Here is a 19,103-nt window from a genome sequence, read left to right as displayed (position 1 = left end):
ATCTTCAACAGCTGGTTTCTCCAGTTTAGGATGATGAATATGCACAGACTGACCTGTTAATATGGAGGCTGAGCCAGAACCCTCATGCTGAGATGTTGCTTGTGTCTGATAATCAGCTGGAGTTTCAACAGACTCTGGATCAGTTGATGTGGGCTCTGGAAGTGGGGTGGTTCTGGCCTGCACTTTCATTTGCAAAAGCCGAAACTGGTGTTGCAAACTCTTAAAACGCTGTTCTTGCAGTATAGCATCCTCTCTCTGCTTTTTATCTCGAACTTCCTGTTGTCCCATGAAAGCCTGAAGAATCCCAGCAATATCAAGGAGAGTTGGCTCCCTGGTATCCTCTCCTTCAGTGTCTCCAGCCACAACTGAAATTCCTTCTTCCATCTCCTTCTCCCTCTCTGGCAAGGCCTCTCTGGCCTCCATTTTATTTCCTCTCTTTGGGCGCACAGCATTCTGCATGGCTCAAAAAGTTTGTCAGGGGAGGAAAAAAAGGACAGAAAAATGCAAAAAAAAAAATCCTGTCTCCTCAACTGAAGGATCCCACTCCTGACACCACATGTGATGGACCGAGTTGAAAAACAGGAGGAGTCCCAGGAATTATTAGAAAAATATAGTTTCCATTTATTTAACCCCCAAAAATTATATTTACAAGACTAATAAATGTTGAGCTCATAAAAGAGGTCAAAGAAACAAAACTGAACTCAGGCAACAACTGCAAACTTAACAAACCAAATGACTGCCCAAACATACATAATTGACCTAAACATGAATGACATACAAGGGTATATATAATGGCTGATCAGACCATTGTGACACATGAGGGGTAACAAACAAAACACAATCATAAATCACAAACGATGCAGTACAATCTAGTTTGTTAATAAACTAAACACTAAAGAAGAAAATCAAAAACCCCATTAAACCCTAAACTCAAATATTTAATTAAATACAAATACTTTGTTTTTAAAGTAAAGAAAACACACATTCCCCCTTCAGCAGGAAGTGGTGGTGTGGTCCAATTATCTTCCTTTGTATTTAATGGTTTCAAACCCTGGCTACCATCTTCTGTCCAGCAACTCCCAGGGATGATGGCAGGTAAGAAATAAAAAGACAAAAGTTAGTCAGAAAGCAAAGAAATTTAGTATGAATACATAAGTAAACTAAATGTGCGCGCTTACAAATAGAACAGATGTATACAAACCAATCAATGAAGTTATTGGCAACTAAAATGTATTACTATGTTCAAATGAAGAATGAAAATACAAAAGTTACCAACTTTAGAGTGTGGCCACGGGTTTGGCCATCACATATTACAAACTCAAATATATGTAGCGAGTTGTAGTGATGGGCAGATGAAGCCCCATGAAGCACTGAAGCTTTTCATCCAATTGGTTCACCCCAACGCGAAGCTTCTTGAAGCTTCATTTGCTCTAGCAGGACACCTACTGGACGTAAAAATAATAGCTGGCATGAATTTGAAGAGTGTGGCATTTTGCACACAGCCTGTAAATGTCAACAACAAAAGGAGTGTGTAAAACATGTATATTGTAGTGATGGCAGTATACTGTGTATATTTATACTGGCAGTATGGGAAATGATTATTTGGAAATGCTTGAAATGGAAATGATCATTTACTGTGAGGTGAGGTGTGGTTGGGGTGTGGACAGTGGTTGTGCTTTTTGTAACGTTGAGGTATGGACAGCTACACACTGAGGCGTCAGTCCTGCCTGTTCACATTTTATTCTGTAAAAACTAAATTTTCACTGCTTTTATGACCTTTTTAGTGGGGAGAACATAGCTAGGATTTAATGATTTAACAAATCTTTTGAATCCTTTGTCCTCCACAATGCTAAATGGCTGGGAGTCCTCAATCACCATGGTAACCAGGTCTTCATCTATTTGAGATTGTTCTCCTGAGGAAAGACAACAAAAACAAAGCACAAATATAAATATCACACACGTAACTTATTACAGCTGTATAATATTGTTATATCATTTAGTAACATTACTGCATGCTATATTATCACGACATTTGATGGCTCACCTGGTCTTGCTCCACAATCGGTGTCCCCCTTATTCTCATGCAAAGCTCTGTAGTGCCTAAGCATGGATGAGGTGTTGTTGTTATATCCCAGCTCCCTGGCACATAGCAAACACTTCACCTTGTACAAAAGTCAAGACAGCTTAACATAAATTGTATTGCACCATCAGTATTATGAAAATACATCTTCTGTAGAAATTTACATACCTTGTTGGGAGGAATAAGATCAAAATGTTCCCACACAGGGGAGGACATCCTCCTCTTCTTAGCTGGCTCCATTCTCTCCTGACTTTCTCTCCTCACTCTCATAAACCTCCAAACTGTCTCCAACTCTCACTAACCGCAACTCTCCATCAAACACCCACATTTTGACTGAAGTCTGAGGGGTTTATATTGCTGTCATATCTCGCGGCAAAGTTCGAACCACTTCATGAACCAGTCACGTGGTACAGCCGGGCAGCGAGGCTTCGGACGTCATCATTTTCAGCTCCTCCCATAAATGAAGCAAGCCTCGATACGCGCTTCGCGGAAACGCCCCCTCCATTACTCGACACACGCTCCGAAGCCTCGATACAGAACGTCCCATCAGTGGTTCCCAAACTTTTTTTGCTGGGCCCCCCTTTGTTTTACAAGAAAATCTTTCGTCCCTCCCCCCTTTCTCGCGCGTGCACACGCACAACCACATCCTCCAACCACACGCCCATATTTTGCTCCACTGCTGTTTATTTCACACCTCAAACATTTAGTGAACAATTAAGCAAATACAAGTAATCTGCAGGAAGTAATAACATAAACTACTAACTCTGTCACGCTGCGTCCGCACCTACACGGGTGATTTTGAACACGCAGCTGTTTCGTCCACGTAAACGATATTTCGATTCACCGAAAACTGAGATTTTTTAAAACTCCTTTTTTGCGTTTCCGTGTGGACGAGGAATACAGAGTTCGTCATGCAACGTCAAAGGTATGTGCTTTTTTCCACGTCACGCTGTGGCCACGTTATTGTTTACATGAGATGAACTGCAGAATGGCAGATAGAGACTAAATACTGTTAATCTGACTATCTGCAGGTTTACACGCAGTTACTGTCCCTCCATTTACAAAGGCAGAGACGTCACAGTGTGATTGTTTTACTGTATGTGTAATAATATTCAACATTGCTATCAATGCATTTTTCAAAAAATGCCTCTCTGTGCAAAATGGGTTTAAAAACACAAACAGCTGTGGGATCCTGTTTGTCCGTGGTTTAAACAGCCCAGCGCTGCTCCTGAAGAAGGGGAACCTGCAGGGAGACCTACCTCAGCACCTGTGCAGGTGAAGCCAAAGGGCAGATTTGCTTCACCAGATTTTCTAGTCTTTGGCTCAGAATGAAGTTGGTTTGGAAACATATTCAGCGACGCTTCATCTCCTGCTTTGTGTTTGTGTGGGCGCCCGTGCTAGCAGTGTCCAAGAGTTTTGTTTTTTCTTCCCCCCCTTTTCATACCGCGCCCCCCTGCAATGGCTCTGCGCCCCCCCAGGGAGGCAGGCCCCACACTTTGGGAAGGTCTGATATATATGATGATGTATAACTCGGTAAAAATCCACGATCATAGCACCAAAAAATATGATCCTAATAATATGGCGGTGGACTAGCATGATGACAACGTTTTCAGGGCACCTGTGTGTGTGTGTGTGTGTGTGTGTGTGTGTGTGTGTGTGTGTGTGTGTGTGTGTGTGTGTAAGAACTTCTGTTCTTATGCTTTGAAAGTGTCAGAGTGTCATAAAACTTTTTTGACTATGTTATAATGTTGTTTTGCACGAGTCATCATGTATCTTTGATAAAATATTTACTCTTGTATTTGTGTTATTGGTTTTTACAAAAAAAATATTAGTCACATATCACACTGATAAACAGATGACTGAAAGAAATGTTTGATGGGAAAAGGAAACAGTGTTGTGCTGCTAAATTTTCAGCTTCCGACGTTTAAATAAGAAAATGTCAAGAGGAGACAAGCAGCCCGAGTCTGCACGTAAAACATTAAACTCCTCAGCAGTGATACTCGTTGTTATAGGTGCACTTATTCTTTGTCATCGTACTTTATTGTTCCAATGAAACAAGAATCTCATTTCAAAGTACATTTTTGGCCATCCTGTGATCTCGCTGTCTTAATATCTTACAGCTATTTCCAGGGGCAATAACCTTTATGTTAGATTGTGTTTTTAATCAGGCTGTGATCTTAAAGTCACTCTCACAGCACTGATTTTACAGTAATGCACAACAATTGTAATGTCACTGAAATTTCCAAACTGCCTTTTCTGCAGTAAGAGTTGTGTGATTGCACACGAGCCATGACAGGACTCCTTAGTATCTGTACAGCACAATCCAGTTTTATCTATATGTCACCAGATTGCAACAACAGCCACCTGGAGGTGAGACTGTTAGTCACACAAATGGTGGACAGAAAAGTATTTTCCAATTTGGAATAAATCCGATGACTTGATTAACATTTTTGATTTATTTATTAGTACACCTTTTTTTACGAGTCCTCTTATATCCATGACAAAGTGTGTACAGGCTTAACATTTGATGTCTGCATCAATTACTGACATAACATCAGCATATCAGGGAGTTTAGGACTTATCTGTTTGTCTAATACATTTGGAGAAATTGGGCTGTAACTTCACATATTGTGAAAGTTTCTTTTCCTTGTTTTTCTAGATGTTTCCCTTGAGGAGTCTCATTCATGGCTTTTAACCAGGAGCTCAGTGCAACATTTACTTTCACCTCATGTCAACATGTGATGGAGTGCCATACAAATCTTTCTGATGAGGTCTTTCAGGTCCTGGACATGATACAGTTTATCTGTTGAAGATGAAGTTTTTGAGGCCTGTCAATTCTTTCTCTTCTCTTTTTCTCCAGTTTCCTTCAAATATTTTAAGAACACAATGTCTATCTTTTTAAAAAAATATAGATTGAATAAAAGAAATCCTAACACATAACTGCAACAGGCTGTTAGTAACAAAATGCCTGAAGATGCTATTTCAAATCGGTTGTTTGTTTATTTCTCTTTCATGTGTAGACACATCATCGTGCCCAGGTCATTTATTTCTGAGTTGCGCATGCGTTGAGCCTGTGAGCGCTATCTACTGACGTAATAATGAGTACAGAACTTAGATAATTCACACAAAAAACAAACAAACAAAAAAACTTAGATAATTCACAGCTGTAAACAAAAGAATCGCACGCGCACAAAAACGTGAAACACAATTTTTGCTCGTGCTCCATAAAACTGAACGTGCAGCATCTTCCAGCTTACACTTACACAGGACGTTAGTCCTGCCAGCTTCAAATTAAAAGGCGACATGAGTCATTTTAGGCCTAGAAACAGCAGCAGTGCGTTTAAATATCTATCGCACCGTTATTTTTTCCATTAAATGACTACAAAGATATACAAAAAGGTTGAATCCAAAAGTAACGATCCACAATATAAAATTCAATGCTTTTATTTTTAACATCTATGTCGGAAGCTGTGGTTCCGACCCCCTTCACGTTGCTCTGCTAGCGCAGAGCCATTTATACTAAGCTAACGGTTTAGCACTGCTGACCTCCGTCTTTGCGGGGTTTATTTCCCGGGTTAGTTGTTGTACGACAGTTAGCTTCAAGATGGCTTTGTTGACGCCATTATTCGCTTTTCTGTACCATCTACCGCAGGTGTACAAGTGGCTGCTGAAGCCATATTACGTAGCATCTCTCTTCATGTCTGTAGCATTTCTAGCTGTCCGCAAGACGCCCGGCATCTGTGACCGTCTGGCCACACAGCGAGAAGACGGCAACTCCTGCGACTTCGACTGGGTCCGTAGAAAAAGCCAGAAAGTCTGGTCGTTTTCCCGAATGTGTTAGCAGCTAGCCGGTCAGTGAATGCTGGACCAATGCACAGGCTGTGGTAACGAGGGCCAGATGACTTTAGCTGTCAGGCCAAACAGCGGCCAAAAAGCAACTCACTGATGTTCCTGGACTTGTTGACTAAGATACACAAGTGAAAACGATTCATTTGTAGTTTTCCGCTGTTGATTAATGTGTTTTATTGCTTACGGCATATCAATGAAGGTCTGTTAAAATACAAGAATGAACATGGGGTGTCAGTGTTACTGTGTTGGTCCTGAAGGTTGCAGGAGGGGAGGCAAAATCGGGGTATCACAGAATGAGGGTTGTTGTTGTAATAATAATAAAAGCCAAATGGAACCGAATTTAATGTCCCGTTAGAGCTCTTACAGTTTATATACACTCATGAATGTTGTGGTGAAGTTGGGCTTTTAATGGTTCTTTAAGCTGTTCTTTGGTGTACTGCATAGATCTCTAGTGACTTTAAAAAAAAAAGAATATATGTGTCTTACAAAGTTGCACCCCAACCAGACACTTGGTTAATGAGCTTCTGGCATAATCTAGTCTGGATATTTGACCACTTTTCTTTACGAAACTGGAAGAGTTCATTTAAATTGGTTTGTTTCTTAGCCCAGGCATAGTCCACAAATTGGGGTCAGAGGTCAAACTTAACATTAGTCTGCAGAACCAGTTGTGATGTTCCTGGGTTCCTCATCCTGGTAGAACATCATATTGCTTCTAAGTTTCAACCATCTAGCCACTGATCTGAGGTGAAGTTGAAGAATTTGCATGTAGTCCTTCTCCTCTGTCTTCATTATTCCATCCACATTGTGCAGGGTACCAGTACCACTGGCAGCAACAGCCCTAGAGCGTGATGCTACTGCCGCCATGCCTGACAGTTGCTACGGTGTTCTTAGGTTTCCCTCAACTTGACTCCTCCAAACATGAGTCTTGTTAATATAGCCAAAGAGCTCAATCTTCATCATGTCCGGGCACAAGACCTTTCTCAAGAAGCCTTCGGCTTGTCCAAATGGGAAGCTGCAAAATTGAGTGGAGCTTTCTGTGGAGAGGGTGAAGCCCCTCCACAGCAAAGACAGACACTGGTGTTCTAGCAGTTTCCAGGTCATGAGGCTTGAGCCCTGCTGGTTTCTGGACTGTTTCCTCTCGTTTGTGGGAGACAGATTGGTCTTCTTGTAGATGTAGACTGTGACTAGAGCAGGGCGATATGACCAAAAATATTTATCACGATATACATTTGAAAATTTGCGATAACGATATAACTGACGATATAATTGAGACGAGACAAAATACTTTACAACTCCACAACTTTATTAGTGCAAAAAAACCATCAATGTATTTTCACTTAAACAAGCAGCTGTTTTTATGTGCATTAAAGTTATATAAAAATGTAACAGTGCAAACTCCTCGCTGACAGTTTAACCAAAAGGCATTTCCAGTGGAAACTGGCCGACACATCCTCAGCATCACCATGTATAACATCCACAACACTTAAAAAGAGGTTATACACACACAATACGGTAACATTAAAACAAGTAATTTCCCCATGGGGATCAATAAAGTATCCATTATTATTATTATTATTATTATTATTATTATTATTATTATTATTATGTTGAAGCACAGTACGTATCACTCCGCGAGGCTCCGCCTACGATAGCCGTAACGCTCCGACAATCCATCAAGCGGTGCGGCTTCGTAGCTCAGCAAAGTCGTACTGAAACATTTGACAGATTTTCGAGCGCCGTGCACATAAAATCGTTTCGAGGTCATAAACACAACCAGAGTTCATACATAAGGCACACGGGATTATAAGGGGCTCTGTTGACTTTCAGAAAAATCAAAGGATTGATTTTAAGTGCGCCGTATTTTCCAAACAACACGGTAATAACGACGGCCCGCTAGCATGCGCTACCAAAAATAGTGCTTTGTTGTGTATCTGACGGACGAAAGCTAAACCAGTTCCACACCAGTGAAGCTGCAGCATTTTTACAAACCAGTTCAGGTTCATGGTTTCATTCAACGATCCACTTTCGCTCTTCTCATTCTGCGTCGCCGCCATGCTTTTTCCGCCATGTGCATATGTAAACATGGGCACTGCGCATGCACGTTTTACCCATATTCTATCGCCATGTTTCATTTTCCTATCGTTGCCCAACATTGCACCGGTATTACCGTGAACGGTACGATATAGCCCAGCCCTAGTGGTGACATATCTGAGTAACTTGTACTTGGGCACAACTGTTTGTACTGATGGTCTGGCCTCATGCAATCCTGTGTTTCACATCTATGAGAACAATGTGTCCAAATTGGAATTAGAAACAAGTGTTCATGCCTTTGTTTCCTCACAGTCTGACTGGTGTACATCACTGTAAATGACTTATTTGGCAGATGTGGTGCTTTATTTGCAGTTGCTGTTTTGACAGAAGAGATACAGAACCTGTGCAAGTATCAGAACAGGGCTTTAAAATCTGTTCAGAGCTAAAATGAAAATCATCTTAGTGTTCTCTCTGCTCATCTCACAGTTTTGTTTGTTTCTGAAATCAGCTGAGTAACAAAGGTGTAAACAACAACCAGTCAAATGGGAAAAGCTGTGTTAGCAAATCGTGTCAGAGCTGTAGAGGCTGTGCGAGTGGAGCAGAGACGGCAGAGTAACAAAGGCCATGTTTGTGTTCTCAGAGAGAGGTGGAGATCCTCATGTTCCTCAGTGCCATCGTGATGATGAAGAACCGCCGGGCGAGTGAGTAAATGTCTTTTTCATAGTGTGGATGAGTTGTGTGCTATCCAGCGCTCTGTGATGTTCTCTGTCAGGAGGCTTTTAAATTGGCTGTTCAGTGAATTCCTCAAGATTCAGCCCGTTACAGAGCTCTGTTTCACATTTAGTAGTGAATTTGAAAGATGTTGCATCACCGCGTTCATCAGGGCTGTGCGATATGACCACAATCTCATATCCCATCGCCCCGATAACGATATAAATCACAAACATTTAACATTTTCTGTAAGTTCTGTGAATCTCGGGCAGCTCGACTTGCAGGAAGTGTTTCCAGCTGGGCGTCCTGTAGCTGGAGTCGAGTGTTTTAATCGATGCATGAAACGATACATTTTTAGTCATAAGTTGTAACGGCGCCATTTTCTTTGTATTTATTACACGGCGTGCTGCGGGGAAAAGCCTAGGGCTGTTCGATGTAACGATATATATCAGATGACGATATAAAAACATCTGTCGTTTCATTTTACGCTGTCATTTGTTTCATGCTGTCGCAAAATAAACTGTTTACAGCAATATTTGTTCATGGTTCTGATGTCCCTGTAGTTATTATTAATTTCTTCAAGTTCTCTCTTTCTCTTATATTTAATATAACCACACTACGGACGGACAAGCGCCTGTTTTTATGCGTTGTCGTTAGCAACAACGACGGTAACAGCATCGTGTGTCCGCTTGTTTATGTTCCACATAAACCTTTCACAATAAAGCTCAAGATCCTGTTGAGACTTTTCAAAATAAACTGAATGACGTGAAACAGTATGCAGAGTGTTTACGGATGAGAAGCAAAAAGAGCCGTCAGGTGCTAAAAAATAAACCTCAGACTCAAACGTTTTATATCGTCATCCGATATATATCGTTATATCGAACAGCCCAAGTGTTCATCATTGATTAGGGCTGTTTATTATCTGCTGCTAATCTGTTTTAAAGCATTGACTAAAACATGAAAGTGTCTCTGTGTTGTTTGTGTCAGTAACTGTGGAGCAACATGTGGGCAACATCATCCTGTTCAGCAAAGTGGCCAATGTGATCCTGTTCTTCAGACTGGACATCAGGATGGGGCTGCTCTACCTGACGCTCTGCATAGGTCTGTCAGCTCATTGTTTAGACAGTAGCACCTCACAGAAACCGTCTGGTCCCACAGGATCACTGAGACTGTTGGTGGGGAGAACTCCACGTTAACAGGAAGAACAGGGCCAAACAAACTACAGGAGAGAGAAGGCTAAAGACCATTTGTTCATCCCGCAAAGGAGTTTGTTACCGCAGTAGGATAAAAAAAACAGTACAAGTGCCACGGGCCTTAGAGAGTGCAAACATGTATATATGCAACAGTAAGCAAGCAATTTCTTTATATAGCACTTTCAGAACAACTCCCCAGCTGAACACTAAGTGCTGTACACCTGACATGCCAGAAATGATATTTTCAGTAAGTTAAAAAAATATATATAAAAGGATAAAAATATAAAAATAAGATGATAATTAAAATGATATTTAAATGAATAAAATTAGCACAAATAGCAAAAAGTAAAATAATATAAAATGAGAATTAGAATTACATTTAAAACAATAAAATCATTTTTACTCCTTGTCATGAGCCAAGGAGTAAAAATGGGTTTTAAGACGCGTTTTAAAAGTGGACAGTGAAGGGGCCTCTCTAATGTGCTGCAGAGAAGGCCCCGCCCCCTCTGAGCTTCCTCTTGGACCTGGGTACCTCCAGGAGCAGCTTGTCAGCTGACCTGAGAAACCTGGGGGGGAGTAAGGATGCAGAAGCTCAGAGAGGTAAGGTGGGGCAAGACCGTTTAACCATTTGAAAACAGAGTTTTAAAATGAACTCTAAGATATACAGGCAGCCAATGGAGTGAGGCGAGGATGGGAGTCATGTGCTCTCTTTTACCAGTTCAGCTGCAGATGAGAGAGAAGACGCCGACTAACTCCACAATACAGCACATTACAGTAATGCAAACGAGATGAAGTAAAAGCACGCATTACTGTTTCAAAATGCGGCCTGGATAAAATAGTCTTACCTTTGCCAAACACCTTAAATGATAAAAACTGGACTTGACAGGTTTAAAGTACTCTGCCAGGGGTCAATAGTGGAGGGTTCACAAGGTCCACTGGGACCAAACACAATCACCTCTCTTTTGCTTGAATTACATCTTAGAAAGTTTAGGAACATCCAAGATTTGATAAAGTGGTTTAATAGAGAAGGCATCGTTCTGCTTCAGAGGCAGATAAATCTGACAGTCGTCAGCATAGCAGTGGAAGGATAATCCGTGCCTTCTGAGGATGGTTCCCAGGGGCTGTAAATATAATGAAAAAAGCAGAGGCCCTAAAATTGAGCCCTGTGGGACCCCAAGCTGAAGAGCGGCAGAGAAGGACTCAACCTTAAAAAGTTAACACTAAAAGTTCTGTCACAAAGATAGATGTCATTTCAAGGCAGTACCACGAATGCCTGCAAGATGGTGAAGCGAGACAGCAAAATGTTGTGGTCTACAGTGTCAAAGGCAGCTGTTAGGTCAAGGAGGACAAGAACAACATGATTACCAGAGGATATCAGTAAAAACCTTTAAGAGTGCTGACTCCGTGCTATGAAAGTTTTTAAAACCTGACTGGAAGACTAAGAAACCGTTCTCATTTAAAAATCCATCAGTTGGCAGTGTACAATTTTCTCTAAGATTTTAGACATAAAAGACAACTTGGAGAGAGGCCTGAAGTTAGCCAACACAGTGTGGTCCAGGGCAGGTTTCTTAAGCAGGGGTTGTACTGATGCATGCTTGAAATGAGCAGGGACTACACCACATCTGCTGTATATAACAGTGAGAACAGCCTGGCCTATGCTAGGAAACATCTCCTGAAAAAGCTGTGGTGGGACAGGATCATTTGGAGAACCAGAGGGCCTCAGGTGGCCGACCACATCCTCCAAAGAAGAAAGAGTCACAGGCTCAAACCGGTTAAAACAGCAGAGCAAGGGATCGAGACAGAGGGGTCGGAGTTTGAACGTCATCTACTTGTCCAGTTGTCCATTCTAAGATTGTGATGAATTAACGGATCAAAGGCCTTTAGAGTTGTCATGAGTTGATGTTTAGTGTGCTACGATCAGTCATAGAAATCTGAAACGAGAAGCTGGAAGTGAGTTACACTGAAAACTGGAGATATAAGAAAATAAGGTGTGTTTCATTGGATGCTTAGTGGGCTGACGTTCCCTCAGACAAGGGAAATAATATGTTAACATACAAAGACACAGTAAGTTCACTAATATGTGAGATCCTGCTGAGAGCAGTTCACTGGAGTCAGCTGAAAAAGCAGCAGACTGAGTGTGAGATGCTGTGATCTTCTGTGTGTTTCAGTGTTTTTGATGACCTGTAAGCCTCCTCTGTACATGGGACCCGAGTACATCAAATACTTCAGTGACAAAACTATTGATGTGAGTACAAGTGGAAGAGTTGGTGGTAGAGGTTTGGTTGTTGGTGAAACACACTTACGTCCAGTTGTTTTAAAGTGTGTGTTTACCGTGTGTGCGCAGGATGAACTGGCGAGAGACGGCCGTGTGACGTGGATCGTCGAGTTTTTTGCCAACTGGTCTCCAGAGTGCCAGTCCTTCGCTTCTGTGTACGCTGATCTCTCTCTCAAGTAAGGCTGAGACCGTCCTCTGGTGAAATCGTGGCGTGTCTTCATCTGCGTTCAGGAGTAACTTCAGTGCCTTCTGTTCTGTGGAATAGGTATAACTGTGCTGGCCTAAAGTTTGGCAAAGTGGACATTGGACGCTATGGAGAGGTTTCCAAAAAGTAAGACCCTTTTAAATCAGTTTTCTCGGTGACGTTTGGCTCCCCACATACATACGAGCACTCCCTGTTCTGCAGGTACAAGGTGTCAGCATCTCCACTCTCCAAGCAGCTTCCATCATTGGTGCTGTTCCAAGGAGGGAAGGAAGTTATGCGGCGCCCTCAGGTGGACAAGAAGGGCAGGGCTGTGTCATGGAGCTTCACTGAGGTGAGACTGCTGCTGCTGGTGTGCTAAAGGTGAACACCTGTAATATCAAAGATGTTCTTTTTCTCAGTAACACCTGGACTTGGTCGCATGGCACTGTGGCCTCCTGTTTGTCCGTTAAAACGTGGTCAGTGGAGCGAACGACGTGCGAAGTAATCTAAAAAAGAGAAAACAAGTTCGCAGTGCGTCGTCTGACCCTGGGGTCACCGTTTGTTCCATCAGTGTGCGATTGTTACACAGAATCCTATTTACATTTACTCCAATTATAGAAAATAAGGAAATATCTGAAATGCTGAAGGTAAGCGGTGTTAATCAGAACATTTATGTTTTACAAATATTTACATCTGTGCATGAGAAAGTAACTTTGTATCTTCTTCTTTGCAGGGTTGACATGGGATAAGAAACATGTTTCTTTAAAAACTTCAGACTGAAATTAAAAATTGAGTTGTTGTAATTATCTTCAATAAGTGACAGAAGCCCAATATTAACACAGTCCTCTGTGAGTAAGCACCTGGCCACAGTGGAGAGGAAAAACTCCCCTTTAACAGGAAGATCCCTTCATTCTAACCAGGGTCAGGCTTGACTGGTTGGGCTGAGGGGAAAGGCAGAGCTTAGGCAGAGCTGTGAGCTCCAGAAACTTGCACACCAGTTATAGTGTCAGCTGTTCCCCTCCTGATCCATATACTTGACACTTAGAGTCTTTATATTTAAGACTTTGCATGCTTGTTTCCATCAGGAGAACATCATCCGAGAGTTCAACCTGAACGAACTCTACCAGAAGTCCAAGAAGCTCAGCAAGACCAGAGGAGACAAGGTCAGCCAATCCCAGTTCCCCCCAGTGCCCGAGGAGGAGGAGCCAGAGCAGCAGGGAGTTGAAGCCCAGGGGGTGGAGTCTGAATCCAAGAAGGACAAATAGGACCATTTGTATTACTCACACTGGACTTGTTAATGGAATCTGTGGGTCCACTGTGGGTCAGCTAGCTCCTCCTCCACCTTTGTCTTCATGCTCCTCTTCAGAGTGTTCTGTTTACTTGTGAATCAGGCCCCGCCCCTTTCCCTGAATGTCCCTAATATGTAATTTAGCAGAGTATCAAAGCAAACTGCAGTAAACCATCCCAGTTGTGTGAAGAGGACCTGAGGTCACTCTTTGGTGGAGGAGCTTGGCTGGTGGGGGCTGATGATGGAGACGTCCAACACAGGAGCAGAACATGTTTTATGCTACTAATGACTTATTTTAATCTTTAATAATTTAAATGCAGTTAGTTAGTTACTGATGTGGACCATTTAGCAGCTTCGTCACACACATTCCATCAGCTTCTGTCGTGTTTTCTTCTTTGAGTGTTTTTACCTGCTGACCGTGACTGTGTGCAGCTCCCAGTCAGCTGTTTCTTTCTTTGGACACACCTTACAGGCCCTGACTGGCAGCACTTAGTAGTCAGGTTGATTTAAAGTAGCGGTGATTCAGTGATCCTACGCTTCCCCCCAGTTTCTCACCTGGTCTCCAGTCTGCTGTGTATGACCCGTGTTCTGCAGTTGCCTTTAACAGATGGTGTAAAACACGTTCAGGTGTAACTCCCTACCTGACGAGCCCACCTTTGTTTTTAGTTTGACTTCGTAAAACTCTAAATGCAAAGGACTTTTTTCTTAAACTTGACTACATGCATGTGCAAGTTTACATTTTAATCTAATAGACTAAATAATACATCAAATAATTGCTGGCTTGGGATCAGTGAAGCAGTTCCAGGCTTCTCGGCTGTGCTTGGTTCCTGCTCGTGCAGAAACCTGAAAATGAGGCATTGAATCTGTGTGAACTGCAGTAACCCCCTAAGAACCATGCAGCAGTGTGGCAGCACTGTTTGCTGCTCCAACGCCAGGACACGGGGCGGTGCACACGAACACAGCTCACTGCAGACGCTGACCTGAGCAGTGAGCTGCTGTAGACTATAAGTAGCTGATGATTCAACCACTGCAAAGAAAGTAGCAGTGAGTCAGGCCGAAGTTTGGGGTTCGTTCAACAGGAGTTTCATTTCTTTCTTCCTTCTTCATTGTGGTATTTGTGTGTAGTTGCCATTGAATGTAGGTTTCTAAACCCTGCTGTGTTTTATCCACCCATCATTTTGCTTTCAAACAGAGAAGGCTTCGGTTTCTGCCTTAACGTGTAATTGATGACTTAAACATTCTGATAAATGATAAAGAGCCATGTGATAAATCTGTGGAGACCCTCAAATACATTTTCTTTTCTTAAAAAAAAGTATATCTAATAACAACAATCCAATAATTGGGATGCTCCATGGAGGGGGAGTCACTGTTTGGTCAGTCTCATCCATGAGGAAACTGGATTATATCCATCTTGTCCACAAACTTCATATCTACAGGTCCCAGCCGGGGTGTTGAGCCCCGGGTTGAGAAACTGCACACAGTGACTAACAGAGTGTGCATGATGGAAACACAGCTGGTGGATCCAGGAGCCTCTGCACTCCTCACCCAGATGATGGCAGATGTGTCCTGCACATTGATTGGCTGACCCCTGGACTCCATGGAGATAAAACGAGCGTGTTTCCACAGCCTGAGGATCATCTGGGTCACTGGCATTGTTGCATTCATGTCTTTGTTACAAACCTTTTGAATATTGATGATCAGAACTGTTATTTGTTACATAGTGAACCAATTTTCTGACACGTTTTTCCTTTTTTACATTCAGTAAGCACACTGTAGTTTTACAGATGTTTGTTCCTGATTTAACCTGTTGTTACAAAACCGGTTTGGTTTATTATTCATGTTGACCATGTCTAACCTCTGTGGCGTGTTACATTTCATTCAGAAAAGTCTGGCCTGTTTGCTGTTCATGCAGTAAAGACAACATGAAGCGCTGTGATGCTGTCGTCCTCCTTCCTTTTAGCTCAGACTTTGGTCACCACCCTCACAGTGACATGTGACGACTCTGTGCCAGGGTCTTTGTGTAGCCCAATTATCTGCAGATGTTTCATCTGTGGTGAAATGACTATAGCCAACTAAGCTTGTAGAAGATGAATGAGCTAAACCAATTAACTATGTCCATTAGAAAGACTCATATTGAACTTTTTCAGCTAGTTTGGGCCGAGTTGCCGTCTTTTTGATTTTATAAGTTCCCTGGATTTAAAAAATCTGTTCACAAACCGCGCTTGTTGCAGGTATACATACATATTCTCTTGCAAAGATATAAAGGTTTGGATATACAATGTGTCATTCCTAACGATTAGCTAGTGGATCATGTTTTAGTGGGGTGACCTCTACAGCAGCGGTCCCCAGGCCTCGGACCGGCACCGGTCCGTGAGTCGTTTGGTACCGGGCCGCGAGAGTTGAGGCTCAGGTGTGAAATGTCTGGTTTTCAGGGTTTTTATCGGTTTTCAGTGTTATTTTGTTATCGTTTTTATCGTTAACTCTGTTTTCCTGGGTCTTTTACGTGTGTTATGAGTAAATCTTTTTGTCGGTACTGGTACTGGTTTTATTTTGTTGTATTTATCCGCGACACCTTGAAGGCCGGTCTGTGGAAATATTGTCGGGCATAAACCGGTCCGTGGTGCAAAAAAGTTTGGGGACCGCTGCTCTACAGTGTGGGCGACGTCAGGCGAGGGCAATTTCTAATGGGGCAAAATGAGAAAGGACAGTTTTGGAGGGCTGCACAATAAGCTGAAGTTAATTCTGCTGAAATTCTGGTTAGAGTAGATTTTAGAATTGATCAATGAAAATGTACGCCATGCCTTCAAATGATGTTACCACATTTATTGTTCAAGGCTAAAACCTGTGAGGCAGCTTTCTGTCATTTCTTCAAAGCTCTTTGAATGGCGATCTTCTGTTCTTTGTCAAGCTGATCCCACACTGCTTAATGTCCAGGTCCTGCTGTAATGTGTGTTTTTCTATTCAGATATACTTTTGTGTTTGGGATCATTATCATGCTGCAAAAGCAAACTCATACCAATCAGATGCTTTCTAGGTGGGACTGCATAATGGATCAAATCTGATGGTACTTGTCCTGTGTTCAGAATAAATCCAGTTTCAACATTACTGACTTGAATGCAACACATCTTTGGTTCAAACTGCTGACAGTTGGCTGACCAAACCCAGCTTCCAGGAGCAGAGAGCAGTTTTGTTTTTGCTTCCAAGACAGCAAATGAAGCGTCACCATGTAGATAAAAACGTCAGACGTGTTCACACAGTTACTGCTCATCTGCTACTTCCTTTGGTCGCCTCCTTCCCTCTATCAGGCCACACTGTTGGATTTGATAAAGGAGGATGTCACTGCTTGTACTTTAAAAACCTGGGTTCGCTCAAAACCTGACCTGATTGTGACCCACACCTGTTTTCACACCTCGGCTCATGTGATGAGGCAGAGGAGGATCAATAGGGGGTCCATGACCCTCTTGGGGACACTCCCACCAATTACTCTTAGTGCTGAAGAAGCTTCTTGGATGAAACTTGGTCAGGGACACTTAAAAAAACGCTTTCCTTTCCCAGCTCATTGGACTACAATGAGCTGGATGACTGAGAACCTTCTCAGAATTCGGGTATGAAAGTTCTTGGTCTCAGTGATGAACTCGTAGTGATCCATGTTCACCTGTTTGTTCTGCAACTTTAACGTTCTGGTATGAGAGCAGCTCACTAACCTCATTTCCTACGTACAGTAGCTAACAGCTCCAATGAAGCACCTGCAGAAAACACCAACTATCACTGGGATGTACAGTGGGGCAAAAAAGTATTTAGTCAGCCACCGATTGTGCAAATTCCCCCACTTAAAATGATGACAGAGGTCAGTAATTTGCACCAGAGGTACACTTCAACTGTGAGAGACAGAATGTGAAAAAAAAAATCCATGAATCCACATGGTAGGATTTGTAAAGAATTTATTCGTAAATCAGGGTGGAAAATCTCTGGCTCTCACAGACCTGTAACGTCTTCTGTAAGAAGCTTTTCTGTCCCCCACTCGTTACCTGTATGAATGGCACCTGTTTGAACTCATCATCTGTATAAAAGACACCTGTCCACAGCCTCAAACAGTCAGACTCCAAACTCCGCCATGGCCAAGACCAAAGAGCTTTCGAAGGACACCAGGAAAAGTATTGTAGACCTGCACCAGACTGGGAAGAGTGAATCTACAATAGGCAAGCAGCTTGGTGTGAAAGAATCAACTGTGGGAGCAATCATCAGAAAATGGAAGACATACAAGACCACTGATAATCTCCCTCGATCTGGGGCTCCACGCAAGATCTCATCCCGTGGGGTCAAAATGATCATGAGAACGGTGAGCAAAGATCCCAGAACCACACGGGGGGACCTGGTGAATGACCTGCAGAGAGCTGGGACCAAAGTAACAAAGGTCACCATCAGTAACACACTACAACGGCAGGGAATCAAATCCCGCAGTGCCAGACGTGTTCCGCTGCTGAAGCCAGTGCATGTCCAGGCCCGTCTGAAGTTTGCCAGAGAGCACATGGATGATACAGCAGAGGATTGGGAGAATGTCATGTGGTCAGATGAAACCAAAGTAGAACTTTTTGGTATAAACTCAACTCGTCGTGTTTGGAGGAAGAAGAATACGGAGTTGCATCCCAAGAACACCATACCTACTGTGAAGCATGGGGGTGGAAACATCATGCTATGGGGCTGTTTTTCTGCCAAGGGGACAGGACGACTGATCCGTGTTAAGGACAGAATGAATGGGGCCATGTATCGTGAGATTTTGAGCCAAAACCTCCTTCCATCAGTGAGAACTTTGAAGATGAAACGAGGCTGGGTCTTCCAACATGACAATGATCCAAAACACACCGCCCGGGCAACAAAGGAGTGGCTCCGTAAGAAGCATTTGAAAGTCCTGGAGTGGCCTAGCCAGTCTCCAGACCTCAACCCCATAGAAAATCTGTGGCGGGAGTTGAAAGTCCGTGTTGCTCGGCGACAGCCCCAAAACATCACTGCTCTCGAGAAGATCTGCATGGAGGAATGGGCCAAAATACCAGCTACTGTGTGTGCAAACCTGGTAAAGACCTATAGTAAACGTTTGACCTCTGTTATTGCCAACAAAGGTTATGTTACAAAGTATTGAGTTGTATTTTTGTTATTGACCAAATACTTATTTTCCACCCTGATTTACGAATAAATTCTTTACAAATCCTACCATGTGGATTCATGGATTTTTTTTTCACATTCTGTCTCTCACAGTTGAAGTGTACCTCTGGTGCAAATTACTGACCTCTGTCATCATTTTAGGTGGGGGAACTTGCACAATCGGTGGCTGACTAAATACTTTTTTGCCCCACTGTAATTCACAGAGGTGGGAACTGGTATTTTGAAGTATTTGTACTTAATTACAACAGAGTGTGCATGATGAAAACACAGCTGGTGGATCCAGGAAACCAGAGGTTCCTGGATCTTAAGTACTCAAGTACAAAAGCTTAGTT

At 42.6% G+C, this 19,103-nt stretch overlaps 3 protein-coding genes across 3 annotated transcripts in view; 1 reads left to right on the top strand and 2 right to left on the bottom strand.

The window, feature by feature from the left end:
- Positions 1-1,041: 1,041 nt before the first annotated feature.
- On the bottom strand, positions 1,042-2,387 carry LOC146667300 (uncharacterized). Its single transcript, XM_085408962.1, has 3 exons — positions 2,249-2,387; positions 2,045-2,162; positions 1,042-1,913 (listed from the first exon to the last, which is right to left on the bottom strand). The coding sequence occupies exons 1-3, from the start codon at positions 2,348-2,350 to the stop codon at positions 1,753-1,755; spliced, it is 381 nt and encodes a 126-aa protein (XP_085265088.1). The 5' UTR covers positions 2,351-2,387; the 3' UTR covers positions 1,042-1,752.
- A 3,180-nt stretch (positions 2,388-5,567) lies between these two features.
- tmx2b (thioredoxin-related transmembrane protein 2b) lies at positions 5,568-15,547 on the top strand. Its single transcript, XM_085408959.1, has 8 exons — positions 5,568-5,873; positions 8,601-8,661; positions 9,659-9,772; positions 12,033-12,109; positions 12,209-12,315; positions 12,405-12,470; positions 12,546-12,675; positions 13,409-15,547. The coding sequence occupies exons 1-8, from the start codon at positions 5,685-5,687 to the stop codon at positions 13,586-13,588; spliced, it is 924 nt and encodes a 307-aa protein (XP_085265085.1). The 5' UTR covers positions 5,568-5,684; the 3' UTR covers positions 13,589-15,547.
- Positions 15,548-18,900: 3,353 nt separating this feature from the next.
- zdhhc5a (zDHHC palmitoyltransferase 5a) overlaps positions 18,901-19,103 on the bottom strand; it is a 40,127-nt gene continuing 39,924 nt past the window's right edge. Inside the window, exon 12 of the mRNA XM_085408958.1 lies at positions 18,901-19,103. This exon is cut by the window's right edge and continues 3,386 nt beyond it. The gene's annotated coding sequence lies outside the window, so the exon portion shown is untranslated.

The sequence above is a fragment of the Rhamphochromis longiceps genome, linkage group LG6 (genome assembly GCF_057381845.1).
Source record: "Rhamphochromis longiceps isolate RC_006_pf linkage group LG6, R_longiceps_female_GT1.1, whole genome shotgun sequence".
Lineage (NCBI taxonomy): Eukaryota > Metazoa > Chordata > Actinopteri > Cichliformes > Cichlidae > Rhamphochromis > Rhamphochromis longiceps.
This window is presented reverse-complemented; position numbering and strand designations above follow the sequence as displayed.